The sequence below is a fragment of the Phytophthora cinnamomi genome, assembly GCF_018691715.1.
Source record: "Phytophthora cinnamomi strain GKB4 chromosome Unknown Contig37, whole genome shotgun sequence".
NCBI lineage: Eukaryota > Oomycota > Peronosporomycetes > Peronosporales > Peronosporaceae > Phytophthora > Phytophthora cinnamomi.
Window position 1 is genome coordinate 908,981 of NW_027150970.1, and position 17,630 is coordinate 926,610.

At 53.8% G+C, this 17,630-nt stretch overlaps 5 protein-coding genes across 8 annotated transcripts; 1 reads left to right on the top strand and 4 right to left on the bottom strand.

The window, feature by feature from the left end:
* Positions 1-2,064: 2,064 nt before the first annotated feature.
* On the top strand, positions 2,065-3,605 carry IUM83_11897 (uncharacterized protein; the record flags this gene model as incomplete). Of its 3 annotated transcripts, XM_067936487.1 has the most annotated exons (2): positions 2,065-2,511; positions 3,261-3,605. In XM_067936487.1, the coding sequence occupies 2 exons, from the start codon at positions 2,065-2,067 to the stop codon at positions 3,603-3,605; spliced, it is 792 nt and encodes a 263-aa protein (XP_067792168.1). The 3 variants fall into 3 exon arrangements, with proteins under 3 accessions (XP_067792168.1, XP_067792167.1, XP_067792166.1); XM_067936486.1 differs by lacking the exon at positions 3,261-3,605 and having other exon boundaries at positions 2,065-2,664; XM_067936488.1 differs by lacking the exon at positions 2,065-2,511 and having other exon boundaries at positions 3,087-3,605.
* A 605-nt stretch (positions 3,606-4,210) lies between these two features.
* IUM83_11898 (reverse transcriptase) lies at positions 4,211-5,134 on the bottom strand (the record flags this gene model as incomplete). 2 transcript variants are annotated; one of them, XM_067936490.1, is made up of 1 exon in its annotated part: positions 4,211-5,134. In XM_067936490.1, the coding sequence occupies one exon, from the start codon at positions 5,132-5,134 to the stop codon at positions 4,211-4,213; it is 924 nt and encodes a 307-aa protein (XP_067792161.1). The 2 variants fall into 2 exon arrangements, with proteins under 2 accessions (XP_067792161.1, XP_067792160.1); XM_067936489.1 differs by having other exon boundaries at positions 4,211-5,029.
* A 78-nt stretch (positions 5,135-5,212) lies between these two features.
* Positions 5,213-6,889, bottom strand: IUM83_11899 (reverse transcriptase; the record flags this gene model as incomplete). The annotated part of the gene is made up of 1 exon (XM_067936491.1): positions 5,213-6,889. One exon carries the CDS (start codon positions 6,887-6,889, stop codon positions 5,213-5,215), a length of 1,677 nt encoding a protein of 558 aa, XP_067792159.1.
* A 352-nt stretch (positions 6,890-7,241) lies between these two features.
* IUM83_11900 (reverse transcriptase) lies at positions 7,242-7,808 on the bottom strand (the record flags this gene model as incomplete). Its single annotated transcript, XM_067936492.1, has 1 exon — positions 7,242-7,808. The coding sequence occupies one exon, from the start codon at positions 7,806-7,808 to the stop codon at positions 7,242-7,244; it is 567 nt and encodes a 188-aa protein (XP_067792252.1).
* Positions 7,809-8,229: 421 nt separating this feature from the next.
* IUM83_11901 (uncharacterized protein) lies at positions 8,230-8,697 on the bottom strand (the record flags this gene model as incomplete). Its single annotated transcript, XM_067936493.1, has 1 exon — positions 8,230-8,697. The coding sequence occupies one exon, from the start codon at positions 8,695-8,697 to the stop codon at positions 8,230-8,232; it is 468 nt and encodes a 155-aa protein (XP_067792251.1).
* Between the last annotated feature and the right edge of the window lie 8,933 nt (positions 8,698-17,630).

Genomic DNA, 17,630 nt, shown 5'->3' on the forward strand with positions numbered 1-17,630 from the left:
CGACCTTTTTACTGCTTACGCTATAGACTAAACCCTAGACAAGTACGGAAACGCCAACGGCAGTAGATACTTGTGGCGGGGCGATTTGGTGGTGGTCGCATCGATGGGGCTTGCAGGTATGCCTGGGTCGTGGTCCAGACTAATGCGCCATCTGCTCGGACGACCAAAGTTCCAAGTCTTTTGTGATGTCTACCTGGACGCTATCTGTGTGTTCTCTACAACACTGGATGATCATATTGTCCACCAGTGCGATGTCCTATTAGTCCTCCATGAGGCCAAGTCATACGCTCTCAAGAACAAGTACAAATGGGCGCAACAATCGATTATGTTGCTAGGTCACCGGATCTCTGCATCGACAATTAGTTTGGACCCTTCGAAGACGAAGGCAATCTAGTGGGATGTACTATCCTGTTCTACTACTCTCCAATTTCTCGCTGCCGGTTTTCGTCACCACGGATGCCTCGGACGTGGCAGTCGGCGGCGTGCTCGGCCAGGTTTTCGATGGTGTGGAGTGGAACGCCCGTTGGCATTCCTAAGCCGTAAACTGAGCGACGTCGAGAAGCGCCTGCTGGCACACGGAAAGGAACTGTTTGGTATCAAGTTCTGCCTGGAGAATGGCGAGTCTACCTGCTAGGTAATGTCTTCACTATCTACACTGACACCTCGGCCTGTGTCTGGTTCTTCACCAAGCCGACGCCGTCGCCCAAGCTGCTGCGATGGCTGGACTTCTTCAACAATTTACATTTAAGATTTTTCACAAACCTGGTCGCACGACTACTGTCGCCGATGCTCTGTCTCGTCCAATGGCGTTTAGTGCGGTTGCCATCACTGGACCCGATCCGACGCTCGCGAATCGGATCAAGCAGCTGTATGCTGACGACGTCTTCTGCTCGACGCTGCTCGAGCAGCATCTCGCGAGGGAGAGAAGCGCAACCGACAAATATGCTCTAGGGGACGGTTTGGTAATTCTGCGCGAAGGTAACAGAGTCGTGCTGGCTCGATATGAACGTCAGCTGCTGGACGTGTTGGCCTATCATAACAATGCTATGGCAGCTCACGCCGGCGCGGTGCGAATGTTTCTAGCCTCGCGGCAGCATTTCCTGTGGCGAGGAATGCACTCGACTGTAGATGAGTACATTCGTACGTGCGAGACTTGCGCCAGGAACAAATCTGGTGATCGGCAGTGTGGATTATTACAGCCTCTATTTATTCCTACAGCTACCTGGACGGATATCTCGATGGACGTCATGACTGGGTGTTTTGGAAAGGATTTCACGCAATTTATGTGGTTGTCTACCGTTTCAGTAAGCGAGCTACCATGTTACCCCGCTAGGCGCTCTATTAAAATAGAGAGTACAGTGGGTGTTGTATTTGTGTTGAACGCCTAGGCGTTGTATTGCAGACACAATCTCAAACTTAGAGAACGTCAAGGCAGGAATTTATTAGGGAGTAAGTATGCACGCCATTCACTTGTAAGACGAAGTATGTAGTGGGTCTAACTTGACTCACTACTTTAGCTTACACGTTGCGCAACGTGTATGAGGAAGCGTAAGTACTTAGTAATTACTTAGGTTAATTATATTTGAATACACAAATATAAGTTAAGTAAGAAAGGATTCCAAGTGACTTAGATTAGGTAGAATGAGAACTGTATTGTTTGTAAATTGATCTTCCTCTAAAATCTGCTAAAAACTGTTTATCATCTATGAAAGGTTGGCAGCGGCTGGCTGTCAGAGCCCCGTTAATATGCATGTCTCTGATTGGTAGAAAGATGCTGCTTTCTACCAATAGGATCTTTTGGGTATGTGTGGGCCACTCTTTGTGGTGGTCCACTTCAATGTATCCATTGGTGTGTCTTACACCAAGGCGAGGAAGTATCTAAAACTTTTAACAGATAACCTATCTGTTAAATTCACAAGTGGCTTGTAGCCACTTGTGCGTGTAACCCCGTTACACCATCCCCCCCTTAAGGTTAGACGCGCGGGGTCCCCGCACGTCAATCTTTTGGAATTGACCATTCGTCAATTCTCCGCGTTTGGAGAAGAAATCCGCGCTCATTCAACGATGAGCGCGCCTCAGAAGAAGTCTTCTAAGTCGGTGGGGAGTCATCTCTCCATCGACGACGACTTCGAACGCCAGAAGGCGAAGTACGGCGACTTCGTCGACTTCGACGACGACGATGAAGATATGGAGGGCGAGGAGAACTCGCCCTCAAAGCGCAAAGACTCAGTGTCGAGCGAATCGCTCGACCCTCATGCCAAGGACATACGCCCGCGCGAAGGGGACGAATCGGACGCTTCGCGTTCGAAGCGTTCGCGTACTGAGAGCGATACCCCACTCGCTTCCGGTGGGGCTCTCAGTACTCCGCGCGCTGCTGCTGCAGCGCGTGATATCAAAGCTCAAGGTTCTCCGCGCGCTGCGCCTGCAGCGCGCGATCCGTGGATGCCGTCCGCGTCCGAGATCTCGGACCGGAATGGGAACTCGGTACCTCCGAATGAGGTGCCACTGTACGTACGCAGCGCCACCAAAGATGACGCCGTGGCTGCCGAGCTGCACTTTGATGCGGAAACGCATCAAAGGCGCGATTACTACATCGGACTCTTTCATGAGCTCCGATGGTTTCAAAGCAAGAAGACCTCTTCTCGCAGCAAAGTGCCCAAATAGCAGACACTTTGTCAAAGCTGGAACGCCTTTGTTGAAAACTTCAACAAGAGGCCGAGTGCTTACCGTGATCGGATTAAGCAAGTGCGTGATCGCTTCGAGACGTACTCGAAGCGTGGAAAGCTGGAGCAACTTCATGTTGCTGCTGAGGAGGCAAATGTGCCGTGCGCTGTGCCCGAGGGCTTTCAGTGCACGAAGTGCTTCACAGGCGCGGCTTGCTTGAGCGACTGCGACCTGAACGGGTACACGTCGTTCCGTGTCCCGAGAGTCTCAAAGAGCTCCGTGCTAAGTTCTTAGCACGTGAGGGTTCGGGCGCTGGCGATGATCGCAGCGCTCGTGTTACTTCCGCTGTGCCAGCGCGTACTGCTCCTCGTACGCCCTCACCATTTCCGGAACGTCCTCCAGCAAGTCGTTCCGCGGCTCCCATGTATCTCGATGGGGAGGAAATCCTCTCCAACGAATACGAAAACGAGCCCCTTGAGGGTTCGTTTTCGGGATACTATGGTCAACAATCCGCTCAACAATCCAGCGGGTTGAGCCGCGGGCGTCACGGATCGGCGGTGGCGGGGGTGGGAACACGCCCCGGGTATGATGATCAGCCCCGGGCTGATCAGTATGCGCCTCTCCACGACCGGGTGACCGCCGTGGAGCGTCTGCAGGGCGCTGAGTTCGCCGCCCTGAAACAGGAGCTGGCGAACCAGAAGGCCCAAGTCGCGGCGGTCTGCGAGACCGCCTCGAATATCCAGGTCGAGTTGGGGACCCAGATGAAGGGGTTGCTCCAGCGCGTCCGCGCGCTGGAGGAGAGGCTGCTCGTCGCCGAGGCCAAGTCCTCCGCTTCTGCCTCGGCTCCTGCCGAGGCTTCGGGTCAGCCGAGCTATATGGCTCGTGCTGCCGGTATGGCTTCAGCCGTCCGACGTAAAAGGTCGGATGGAGGCGCATGCTAGACGGTATGTCTAGCGTGTATGCGTTGCCGTGCCGTGCCAACACAGTGAACGGCCCGATGAAGCGCGGAGCAAGCTTGCTTGCTCCGAAATCCGAAACTGCATGCCTAGGCAGGTTTTGTGTAGCTAACAAAACTAATGAACCAACTTTAAATTCATTTGTGTTGCCTCTGCCCGCATTGTCTGCGTTCAGCTTCTGTTGATCAACAGAAGCTGCTATTGTGTCTTGGACAAACCGAATCACGGCTTGTCTTTTGGTGATGAAACTGATTGCACCCGAGCTGAAGTCATTCAGCTCGCTCTCCGCTAGAGGCCGCCTCTGCGTGGTTCTGTGCGGTGTCTGCGCCCTGCGCAGACCCGTGGTCGTTGGCCTTGTTGTTGGGGGAGTCTGTGCCCTGCGCAGACTCATGTGGTTTGTCCATTGTTGCAGCTGACACTGTGCAAGTGTCAGCGGTTTTCTGCGGCTGCTGTATTGCAGTCGTAGATCCTCCCCCACTTAAAGTGGGAGCCATCACTCCGAGTAAACTCGGTAGACGTGGATGTCGCATGGCATTCACGTAGAACGGTGTATGCCCGGTCGAGGCATGCACTGAGTTGTTGATGGCAAACTATGCCATCGATAAGCACTCGCTCCAGTATTGGAACGAGTGAGCGTAGCTCTTCAACATATCGACGAGCACGCGATTCACGCGCTCGGTTTGACCGTCCGTCTGCGGATGATCCGCAGTCGACATTGAAAGCTGGCTCCCAAGAAGTGTAAACACTTCTTGCCACAGGTGTGCTGTGAAGCGCGGGTCTCTGTCCGACACGATGTCGGACGGCATGCCATGGTGTTTGAACACCATGTCGACGAACAGACGGGCCGTCTGCTTCGCGGTCACCTCTGCTGGCACCGCAGCAAGATGTACGATCTTGCTGAAGCGGTCTACGAAGACCACAACACCGGTGTTCCCTCCGCTATCCGGGGGAAGACCAGAGATGAAGCCCAAAGGCATGGACTTCCAACACTCCGACGGAGTCGGTAGTGATTGTAACGGAGCCTGCGCGAATGGCGCAGGCTTTACGCGTTGGCATACCTCGCAAGCACGGATATACTTGCGCACCCACTTATACTGGTGGTGCCAGTAGAAGTCGCGCGTGAGAAGGACGTATGTCTTCTCACGTCCGAGATGTCCCGCAGTCGGGCCATCGTGATACTCGTACATGATCCTGAGTCGCAGGTCATGATCATTCGGCACAACAACGCGATCCGCGTTGTCGTCGACCGCATTGTAAAGCAGTAGTCCGTCGTGCACACGAAAGCGGTGTGCACGCGCTCGAAGGTGCTTGGGCAGCTTCTGACGGGACTTGTCAGAAGGCGCTGTGCCATAGGCCAGCAAGTGCTTCGTGTCCGCGTCGTGCGCGTACGCGGCCTTCACATCATCCAACAGAGACGATGTGGGTTTGCTCGATCGCATGACGTCAATGGCATTGACGTCAGCAGCTTCTGCGTAGTCCGGCCGACGTGATAACGCGTCGGCCACCACATTCAATTTTCCGGGTTTGTATTCGACCCGGTAATTATACTCCGCAAAGAATGAGAGCCATCTCGCCATTCTTTGTGATATGTGTTATGACTTCACTGCAGTGCGCAGTGATGCATGGTCGGTGTAGACCACAAACGGTCTACTTCCAAGCAAATACACTCGGAACTTTGCGAGTGCGTATTTCATGGCAAGGAGTTCCTTGACATGTACCGGATAATTACGCTCAGCTGCCTTCAGCTGACGCGATTGGTAGTAGACGACACGATCACGGCCCTCGTGATCGTGCTGCATCAACGCGCATCCGATTGCAAAGTCGGATGCGTCACATACGACGTGAAATGGACGATCTTGGTCGGCTACTGCCAAGATCGGTGCCTCAGTCAAGCCCCGCTTGACTGCATCGAATGCCTTTTGGCAATCGGTTGTCCAATTCCACACAGCTTCCTTCTTGAGAAGCTGTGACAGCGGGCGGATCTTGCCCGCATAGTCCTCCACGTACTTGCACAAGTACGTGGCCAAGCCAAGGAACTGCCTCAGTTCCTTGACACTTGAAGGCGTTGACCATTCATTTATCACTCTGACCTTTTCCGGGTCAGGGCGAACACCATTCTTCCCTACGAGACACCCGAGGACGGGTATCTCGCTCGCCCCGAAGATGCACTTCTTCAGGTTCGCGTAGAGCTTATGCTTTCGCATAAGCTCAAGTAGCTGCCGGAGATGCACCCTGTGCATCTCTACGTCGGTCTTCCCGTCCACAGCCCGGCTGTGGATGAATACATCATCGAAGTAGCTCGGTGCGAAGTCGCGCACCGAGCGCAACAAGTGCGTCACGCACCTGTTGAAAGTCGCAGGGGCATTCTTAAGCCCCTGTGACATTACTAGCCATTCCCAGAGCATGCCGCTTGGCGTGCTCACTGCCGTGAGAGGGATATCGCTCTCACGCATTAGGATTTGATAAAATCCGTCTCGCAAGTCGAGAGCACTGTAAACGGTGCTCCCGGCCATCGAATCGATGATAACATCTTTTCGCGGTATCGGCGTCTGCGCCACTACCATCGCATCGTTCAGCTTGTTATACGCATGAACGATGCGCCATCCGCCCTGTGGCTTTTTGACACAGAACGTCGGAGCACTGTGCGGGGACTTTGATTCCCGCACTCGTCCTGCTTTGCGACGACTTTCAAAGAAGTCGTCGATCGCTTTCACTTGCTCTCGCGGCAGTGGCCACTGCCGCGTGACACAGTACTTCGTGCCCGGCACGAGATCAATCTCGTGCTGAATGCCCTTATCCTGCGGAAGCTCCGCAGGAATCTCTTCCGGGAGTACGTCTTTGTACTCCCTCAACAGTTCGTAATAGGGACTCGACTTCAGCGAGTCCCAACCTTGTTCCTCGAAGCGCTCTCGCTTCGTCTTCGCACTGAGAGTGTCTTCACTCTCAGTGGTACTCCCCATGAAGAGCTGCCTCAGCTCTTCGCTCTCGCTCTCCGTTCTTTCGCTGTCCAAAAGAACGCAGACTTGCTCGATGCGTCCATCGTACAAGTCGCGCGTGAAGCGCTTCCAGCTCATGTCTGGGAGCGAAGTCAACTCCGACGCCGTCGTCGGAGGATTCGCGAGTTCCATGTCCTGATACTGGAATCCAGTATCGGTGCGCGTCAAGACGTTCAGTGTCTCGACGTCCGGCGTCACCACCTCTGTCTGCCCGGCAGACAGTTCTTGTAGCGTCTCGGTCCCGGACCGAGACTTGCGCAGCGTTCTTCGCATGCGCCGTCTTCTTGTTGTGCGGAGGCTGGCTCCGCACGGTGGTTCTTCTGGTCCAGGCCCGGCCATGGACTGTTGTTCGCCGGCGGACCCTGTCCGCGGGCGCGCGGTATCAAGCCCGGCTTGACCGCAATTTCCTTCGTGCAGCCCGGCTGCACGGTAATGTGTCCCTTCGCCGGCAGACCATGTCTGCGGGCGCGCGATATCAAGTCCGGCTTGACCGCATGGCGCTTCGTCGTGCAGCCGGGCTGCACGACAGCATACAAATTGCGTCAGTACGGGACGTTTGCAACCGTCCGATCTGTTTGCAGCGTCAACTCCCGGAGTTGACACGCCTTCGTCACCTCGACGCCAGTTATTGGCGGAGTCCCTCATCACCGAGGGTGCGTCGACTCCCGGAGTCGACGCGTCGTCGTCGACCTGACCACTTCGGGTCAGGGACTGTCCCTACACGCTTGAACGTGGGTATTGGTTCCTGGAACCAGTACATCTTTTTTCTTCTGACGTCGGCAGCATTGCCGACGTTGGTCTCACTTGTGCGCGCCCTCGCGCACTTCTTGGGCACCCGGACAGCAGCATTAAGCGCTGTCTCGACTGGCGAGTCGTGCGCCCCTGCTGGTGCGTGCGCTGCGGCAACAGGGCCATCGCTCTCTGTTTCGCAGTTGCGACCGAAGCGCACGAGCGTGCGCTTCTTCCAGTCAATTACCGGATCATGCCGTGGCTTGCACGGCATGCCCATAACAACGACGTCGAACTTATCGTCCTGGTCCAGGACGACAAAGTGTTCGACAAACACACGTTGTTTGTACGAGAAGCGCACGTTCACGACGCGCTTCTCGGTCTTCACGATGGCACCTGTTGCCAGTCGTACCTCCAGAAGACTTCGAGGTGTATCTACCTCCTCGAAGTCAAGTCTCGGCAGGCTCCGTAGTCGAACAAAGTTGTTCGACGCGCATGAATCTACCAATGCTCGAAGAGAGTCACTCGCTCTCTTCGTGTAAGCCTTCAAGATGACTAGGTTCAGCCTGTCATCTTGCTTATTGCAGCGAGAGCTGGTCTCACTGGGGGCTGCAGTCCTCAGTGTCGCGTGCCCAATGTCGGCACGCGTGACTGCATTACCAGTAGGGCGCCCCGCGCCTACTGGATGTTCGCGTTTTTTGTTTGTTCGCGGCGATGCCCGGCATCGCCACGACGGCCACCATTGTAGTGCACGGGAGCCGTGCACTCTCTGGCAAAGTGACCGATCCTTCCACAACGGAAGCATCGCACATTACGTCCGTGCTGCTGGTGACCAGCAGTTGTTGCGTTCGAGAGGTCCATTGGTTCCGGACCTCCCGTCCTCACTACCGGGCGCGGTTGCGGCCTCGCACGTTCGCATGCAGTTTAGCCTGCCGCAGGCTAAACGCTTCTTGCATTGCGAGAGTAATCGCAGCTTCGAGAGTACTCGGGTACTCTCGGAAGAGATAGGTCTTCACAGGCCCATCTCTCAGTCCCTTCATGAACGCGACGACTTTAGTCGCCTCGTCTATCGGGTTGGTCACGATGTTCGAGACCAAGTACCGTGCACGCTGCGCGTAAGCATGGACGTCATGCTTACCCTGCTGCAGGTCGAGGAATTCCGCCCTCGACCGGAACTCATCTTGCGGGGGCTCAAACGCTTGTCTGAGCTCCTCTTTGAACATCTCGTACGTGCTAAAGCACGTAGGGTCTGAGAGTCGGTGTCCGTACCAGTAGAAGTCGCGCGTGAGAAGGACGTAAGTCTTCTCACGTCCGAGATGTCCCGCAATCGGGGCATCATGATACTCGTACATGATCCTGAGTCGCAGGTCATGGTCATTCGGCACGACAACGCGATCCGCGTTGTCGTCGACTGCATTGTAAAGCAGTAGTCCGTCGTGCACACGAAAGCGGTGTGCACGCGCTCGAAGGTGCTTGGGCAGCTTCTGACGGGACTTGTCAGAAGGCGCTGTGCCATAGGCCAGCAAGGGCTTCGCGTCCGCGTCGTGCGCGTACGCGGCCTTCACATCATCCAACAGAGATGATGTGGGTTTGCTCGATCGCATGCCGTCAATGGCATTGACGTCAGCAGCTTCTGCGTAGTCCGGCCGACGTGATAACGCGTCGGCCACCACATTCAATTTTCCGGGTTTGTATTCGACCCGGTAATTATACTCCGCAAAGAATGAGAGCCATCTCGCCATTCTTTGTGATATGTGTTATGACTTCACTGCAGTGCGCAGTGATGCATGGTCGGTGTAGACCACAAACGGTCTACTTCCAAGCAAATACACTCGGAACTTTGCGAGTGCGTATTTCATGGCAAGGAGTTCCTTGACATGTACCGGATAATTACGCTCAGCTGCCTTCAGCTGACGCGATTGGTAGTAGACGACACGATCACGGCCCTCGTGATCGTGCTGCATCAACGCGCATCCGATTGCAAAGTCGGATGCGTCACATACGACGTGAAATGGACGATCTTGGTCGGCTACTGCCAAGATCGGTGCCTCAGTCAAGCCCCGCTTGACTGCATCGAATGCCTTTTGGCAATCGGTTGTCCAATTCCACACAGCTTCCTTCTTGAGAAGCTGTGACAGCAGGCGGATCTTGCCCGCATAGTCCTCCACGTACTTGCACAAGTACGTGGCCAAGCCAAGGAACTGCCTCAGTTCCTTGACACTTGAAGGCGTTGACCATTCATTTATCACTCTGACCTTTTCCGGGTCAGGGCGAACACCATTCTTCCCTACGAGACACCCGAGGACGGGTATCTCGCTCGCCCCGAAGATGCACTTCTTCAGGTTCGCGTAGAGCTTATGCTTTCGCATAAGCTCAAGTAGCTGCCGGAGATGCACCCTGTGCATCTCTACGTCGGTCTTCCCGTCCACAGCCCGGCTGTGGATGAATACATCATCGAAGTAGCTCGGTGCGAAGTCGCGCACCGAGCGCAACAAGTGCGTCACGCACCTGTTGAAAGTCGCAGGGGGCATTCTTAAGCCCCTGTGGCATTACTAGCCATTCCCAGAGCATGCCGCTTGGCGTGCTCACTGCCGTGAGAGGGATATCGCTCTCACGCATTAGGATTTGATAAAATCCGTCTCGCAAGTCGAGAGCACTGTAAACGGTGCTCCCGGCCATCGAATCGATGATAACATCTTTTCGCGGTATCGGCGTCTGCGCCACTACCATCGCATCGTTCAGCTTGTTATACGCATGAACGATGCGCCATCCGCCCTGTGGCTTTTTGACACAGAACGTCGGAGCACTGTGCGGGGACTTTGATTCCCGCACTTGTCCTGCTTTGCGACGACTTTCAAAGAAGTCGTCGATCGCTTTCACTTGCTCTCGCGGCAGTGACCACTGCCGCGTGACACAGTACTTCGTGCCCGGCACGAGATCAATCTCGTGCTGAATGCCCTTATCCTGCGGAAGCTCCGCAGGAATCTCTTCCGGGAGTACGTCTTTGTACTCCCTCAACAGTTCGTAATAGGGACTCGACTTCAGCGAGTCCCAACCTTGTTCCTCGAAGCGCTCTCGCTTCGTCTTCGCACTGAGAGTGTCTTCACTCTCAGTGGTACTTCCCATGAAGAGCTGCCTCAGCTCTTCGCTCTCGCTCTCCGTTCTTTCGCTGTCCAAAAGAACGCAGACTTGCTCGATGCGTCCATCGTACAAGTCGCGCGTGAAGCGCTTCCAGCTCATGTCTGGGAGCGAAGTCAACTCCGACGCCGTCGTCGGAGGATTCGCGAGTTCCATGTCCTGATACTGGAATCCAGTATCGGTGCGCGTCAAGACGTTCAGTGTCTCGACGTCCGGCGTCACCACCTCTGTCTGCCCGGCAGACAGTTCTTGTAGCGTCTCGGTCCCGGACCGAGACTTGCGCAGCGTTCTTCGCATGCGCCGTCTTCTTGTTGTGCGGAGGCTGGCTCCGCACGGTGGTTCTTCTGGTCCAGGCCCGGCCATGGACTGTTGTTCGCCGGCGGACCCTGTCCGCGGGCGCGCGGTATCAAGCCCGGCTTGACCGCATGTTTCTTCGTGCGGCCCCGCTGCACGGTAATGTGTTCCTTCGCCGGCAGACCCTGTCTGCGGGCGCGCGATATCAAGTCCGGCTTGACCGCATGGCGCTTCGTCGTGCAGCCCGGCTGCACGACAGCATACAAATTGCGTCAGTACGGGACGTTTGCAACCGTCCGATCTGTTTGCAGCGTCAACTCCCGGAGTTGACACGCCTTCGTCACCTCGACGCCAGTTATTGGCGGAGTCCCTCATCACCGAGGGTGCGTCGACTCCCGGAGTCGACGCGTCGTCGTCGACCTGACCACTTCGGGTCAGGGACTGTCCCTTACACGCTTGAACGTGGGTATTGGTTCCTGGAACCAGTACATCTTTTTCTTCTGACGTCGGCAGCATTGCCGACGTTGGTCTCACTTGTGCGCGCCCTCGCGCACTTCTTGGGCACCCCGGGACAGCAGCATTAAGCGCTGTCTCGACTGGCGAGTCGTGCGCCCCTGCTGGTGCGTGCGCTGCGGCAACAGGGCCATCGCTCTCTGTTTCGCAGTTGCGACCGAAGCGCACGAGCGTGCGCTTCTTCCAGTCAATTACCGGATCATGCCGTGGCTTGCACGGCATGCCCATAACAACGACGTCGAACTTATCGTCCTGGTCCAGGACGACAAAGTGTTCGACAAACACACGTTGTTTGTACGAGAAGCGCACGTTCACGACGCGCTTCTCGGTCTTCACGATGGCACCTGTTGCCAGTCGTACCTCCAGAAGACTTCGAGGTGTATCTACCTCCTCGAAGTCAAGTCTCGGCAGGCTCCGTAGTCGAACAAAGTTGTTCGACGCGCATGAATCTACCAATGCTCGAAGAGAGTCACTCGCTCTCTTCGTAAGCCTCAAGATGACTAGGTTCAGCCTGTCATCTTGCTTATTGCAGCGAGAGCTGGTCTCACTGGGGCTGCAGTCTCAGTGTCGCGTGCCCAATGTCGGCACGCGTGACTGCATTACCAGTAGGGCGCCCCGCGCCTACTGGATGTTCGCGATATTTTTTGATCCGCGGCGATGCCCGGCATCGCCACGACGGCCACCATTGTAGTGCACGGGAGCCGTGCACTCTCTGGCAAAGTGACCGATCCTTCCACAACGGAAGCATCGCACATTACGTCCGTGCTGCTGGTGACCAGCAGTTGTTGCGTTCGAGAGGTCCATTGGTTCCGGACCTCCCGTCCTCACTACCGGGCGCGGTTGCGGCCTCGCACGTTCGCATGCAGTTTAGCCTGCCGCAGGCTAAACGCTTCTTGCATTGCGAGAGTAATCGCAGCTTCGAGAGTACTCGGGTACTCTCGGAAGAGATAGGTCTTCACAGGCCCATCTCTCAGTCCCTTCATGAACGTGACGACTTTAGTCGCCTCGTCTATCGGGTTGGTCACGATGTTCGAGACCAAGTACCGTGCACGCTGCGCGTAAGCATGGACGTCATGCTTACCCTGCTGCAGGTCGAGGAATTCCGCCCTCGACCGGAACTCATCTTGCGGGGGCTCAAACGCTTGTCTGAGCTCCTCTTTGAACATCTCGTACGTCCTAAAGCACGTAGGATCTGAGAGTCGGTGTCCATACGCCCAACTCCTTGCGCGTCCGCCAAGGCAGGACATGGCGAACGCGACCTTCGACAGCGGGTCGACGATGCGTCGAGCCGCTATGGCTGTGTCGAGCTCGACAAGCCATCGGAGGAGAGGCTCGCCCTCTCTTCCCACGTAATTGCTTACGCTCAACTTTAATGGTTGAGCACGCGGTGTCATCCCTGACGACGCCGTCACTGAGGAAGCAGCATCACGCTGCTCCTTCATGATGAAGCCCAGAGCAACACCATGTTGCTCCGTCGGCGATAGCGTACGCAGCATCGTGGCTATCGCCGCTTCTCCAATGACTGTTGACAGTCGTTGGAGGACCTCCCACTCTGGGTCAGACAGGTGGGGGCAGTCAGCGCGTGCAACATGCGTTGCAGGCGTGTTGGAGCTCTCCATGGGCACCTCCGTGCTCATGTGGTTCTCGGCTCCGCGTTCGTACACCGCGTACGAACGTCAAGCAGTCGGTCGTTGTTGGACGGACTACAAAGTGCTACCAGGTGTAGTGGGTCTAACTTGACTCACTACTTTAGCTTACACGTTGCGCAACGTGTATGAGGAAGCGTAAGTACTTAGTAATTACTTAGGTTAATTATATTTGAATACACGAATATAATTTATAGCAGATAAGACTCCAAGTGACTTTGAGTAGGTAAAATGAGAACTGTATTGTTTGTAAATTGATCTTCCTCTAAAATCTGCTAAAAACTGTTTATCATCTATGAAAGGGTTGGCAGCGGCTGGCTGTCAGAGCCCCGCTAATATGCATGTCTCTGATTGGTAGAAAGATGCTGCTTTCTACCAATAGGATCTTTGGGTATGTGTGGACCACTCATTGTGGTGGTCCACTTCAATGTATCCATTGGTGTGTCTTACACCAAGGCGAGGAAGTATCTAAAACTTTTAACAGATAACCTATCTGTTAAATTCACAAGTGGCTTGTGAGGCGAGGCCGATGAAACCTTGATCGCCCAGGGGTGTTTTGTATAGCGTAGCCCAGGAGCATACTGGGAGTCAACAGAAGAAGAATAAAACCCAGAGTGCCGCAAAGCAAACTCTGAATTGCACCCTCCCTTGTTTGGCGTGAGTACCTTGCGTAATCCCTGTCGGCTCGTTTATCTTCGACGGAACGGCACTTCACCGGAGTTGTAAATGTAGCCTTTGAAGAAGCGCTGAGGTGCACGTCTAATCCAGAACGCGTCCTCGATGCTGAAGGCAACCCAGAGTTTCAGATCACCCGAACCCAGAATATCACGAATTCAGGATCCAGGATTCACTTCCACTCTGGGTGAAGCTTGGAACTCAGAAGGCACCTTACCCAAGTGCTCTCTAGCCCGATAACCAACAAATACAGAGTATACAACACTACAACTAGCCGTCACTTATTCTTTTGGACCCTCGGACGGTGGGTCACTCACACACTAGGCTCACTCGAGTCTGAAATCCAGGCGCCTAGCTCGCCCGAATACTCGCCAATACGCGCACCACCCTCAATTAAGAGGGAAAATACAATCACTATCAGTTAACCTTCCCGTCACACGCAGCAGTCAATACAATATCCTGGAGGCGACTACTTAGCACTCCAGAACACAATCGGGAACATGAAATGGGCTACCACGAGCACAGCAAGTGACCCAACTAGGATATGAAATAGATGGATCACCCCAGGAAGCACAAGGCGTCTCTGGTCACCACCTAACTGGACTTAGAGTAGGTGGAGCTCACACAGACGACTCGTCCTTGTAGTCGATGTGCCCTTAATGTCCCGCGGTCGTAGTCTCGGGTCCTCCGGATTTCCGTCGGCAGGCTTGGCCGAAGTCACTTGCGCATTACAGGGAAAATTGAACTCTGTTTTGGTTATCGACTACACTATCACTTCTCTCTTCTGCACTCTTCTACGGGCAAATGTCTTCGGTTCATTATGCTTCGGGTCGAATATCTTGGCTTCAGTATACCTTGGGTTCAGAGGTCCTGACTAGTGACGACTTGGTCGTCGCACCTTCGTCGTGGGTTAACAAATGACTTGGTTTCACCATGCAGCGAGTCCGTTGTCTTGGTTACAGTATAGTGTGAGCTCTCTCCTTCTTCTCTTCGAAAAAGTCGAGTCGACAGGTCTTAGTGGATTCTCGACTGTTCTTCAAGCCACACATCACTTGATTGCAAACTGACCTCAAACTGGCTCCAAACTTGCTTCGCATTCACACTCAGGATTCCACTTGGTATCTTGGGTGATTCTTGGAATCTTGGCGTAACTTGGTGAATCTTGGCGTAACTTGGTGAATCTTGGATGTCGGCTTGGGAGATACTTGGTTTTAGTATAGGGCGTCTGGATTCACGGTCCAATCCCAGGATTCCATCTTGAAATCCTGGGCACTTGTCTTCACACAAGTGAATCTTGGGTTTCCGTGGTGCACGCTGGGTACAAACTCTTCTTCAGCACAGACTAGCGTGTAGTTCCACAAGCATCAACTTGTACGGCTTCTGGCGCGTGATGGCGGTGGTGGTAGTGGGTGTTTCTTGGTACTTGATCCATCTTGTCGCTCTGGACCGCAGCAAGACGAGGTGTACTCTGGGATACGTTCTCCAGAGACACTTTCCGCCAGCCTTTAGGCACTCGTCGTAAGGGAAAGTCCGGTGGCTGGACTGAATGCACTTGTTGAATCCTGGGTGTGCACGCCCAGGATTTCACACTTCCAGCCGGTTGGGCCCATCTGCGGTCAGGCGCGGGATTCCTTCCACAGAACACGCCTCATCCCTGTCGCCACTCATGTCACACGGGTACGGCCGTGCCGCATCCTTTCTCCCCACCAATCACAACTCAATATAGACTCCAAGTCAAACCAGTGACGGTTCGTCGTCAGCGAAAATTTGGGGCCGCTATGTGTCACTTGTAGCCACTTGTGCGTGTAACCCCGTTACAAAGTAGGTTCCCACCTTAGTGATACAAATGCTGTGCGTTGCGTGTGGCACCGAGTAGGTATACGCCGAGATGACTCTACAGTTCTCGTTGACAGTTTTCACTTGGATATTGCAGTTACGCAACCGCGATGCTGCAAACAGCACCAGATCACCTTCGTCCGCTTTACCTGTCCGTAGTTTGGCGAAATCTTCGTCGTCGACCAGCCTTTTCAACTCACCCAGATGCAAATTGTAATTAACATGGACGGTGGGGTAGTCCACGCCCGAGTTTGTAAGACTGTGTTGGAGACAGTAAAAGAGACTGGTTTCGATCCACTCCGGAAGGCACCAGGCAGGTGGATGCAGGACCTATTTCTCGCGGTCTTCGTTGTCTTCGACAATTAGATGCTGGTAACGAAGGTGCCAGTTGTGCATGTCGACGCGTCAGGCGACAAGATCACGTAGAGAGGGATGCAGTATTTCTGCGTCGAATTCAGCCCTCGCAACAACTCCGCATATTTTAAAAGCCTTTGCGGTATCATCTGCTTTCTGTGTCTTGATCCAGTCCAGAACCCACTGTGAAACGATATATTAGTGTGGAACGCTTTCTTGGTCTGCAACTTTTTGTCGACAATGGCCTTCCCCATGTTCTCATCCAACTTTTCCGTGTAGAATTCCTGGAAGATCCTGTTCACCGCTACATCGAGTGGTTTAAGTAGGCTTGTCAAGTTGGGTGGCACGAGCAATACAAAGATATTGTACCGTTGGAGTCGACTCTCATTGAACAGTTTGATGTGGTACGCGTAAGAGTCGATAATATACAGGACTGGCTGCCGATAAAATTGCGTTTCTTTTCTGTTGCAGTTAGCGGCTTCAGTATACTGGAGTAGAATAATATACTTGTCTTTGACGCGCAGGCCTTTGCTGTTTGGTGTAGTCACCCACTATGAAGGTCACGCTCTAGCTCTCAGTACTCGGCCTTTCGGTAGGCGCCCGGCATTCTCCGCAGCGTGCGTATGGTAAAGCGGCGGTCTTTCGACAATGTCTTCAGCTTAGTGACTGCTGCAACTCAGTCGCGGACCATTGAATCAGACACCATGTACTTCTTCGCCAAAGCGTGATAGCCGCGCCCTCTTACGATTGGCTTGCACCCAGTCGCGACGGTAAACTTGAAGTGAAGACTGTATCTGTTGCGCTTCTTGCCGGTGGACATGGTGGAGTGCAGATTAGTTGTTGGGAAGATTTTGTGAAATGTAGTTAAAGCTCTAAATTGGCTACTGAATGAATGACAGAGGTAAGATCGAGGCTCGTAGCTGAAACGGCGCAGAATGGATGGCGACGACAGTATTAGCGGAACAACTGTTAACTAGACCACGTGTTCGTTCAATTTATCCATGCGTTGAAATCGAGGGCAAGATAAATCTAAAACAAATATGTTTTGTTCGATTTGACCGCCTAGGCGGTAGATTCGGGGAAGATGGTAGGTATTTACCTACACGGAAGGATGCCTCAGCGGGCGACGTCGCTCAACTTTTCTATAACGACATCGTCGTGATCCATGGTACGCCGCGCTCGATCATTTCCGACAGAGATCCGAAGTTTCTAAGTGATCTGTGGACTGCCATGGCTAAGATCCTGCAGATTGAGCTGCGACGAAGTCCGACGTGTAATAACTAAGAACGTTGTACCATTGAACCCTCTTATAGACCTTCGTACGAGGGTCTATAATATGGATCAGACAGCTATTTTTGCATCTTTAACTTTGAGGTTGGGACTCGGGTGGTACCTGTGTTGACGACGGGGTCGGACAGTCAGCGTATTACTAGGGCTGTCTTGGTGCGAGCGGATGGCGTGGTTTTGTCGCCGCACTTTGTGTTCAAGGGCCAGCCTGGCGGTGACGTGGAGAAGGAGGTGCGGAATTATGTGCCACAGCACGTGGCTACTTTCTCCGTTAACCCCTCCAGACAGGCTGCTGCATAATGCTGGATTAGGATTTCCCTTAAACTGCATATATGCAGTTTAAGCGATTTTTTACTTGAAGTTTGTATGGGGTGTATTTTCCCTTGCCAAGCCGTATACAAAACTTAAAGTCAAAATATTGTCTCGTTTTTGTTTGCGCTTCTTTTTGGCTACACAAGAAAGGACTGGTCTTTTGTCTAATTTAAAAATGCAGTTTCTGAAAGGTTTGACGCAAGTGCAACTGATTTGCATCGCCTTGTGAA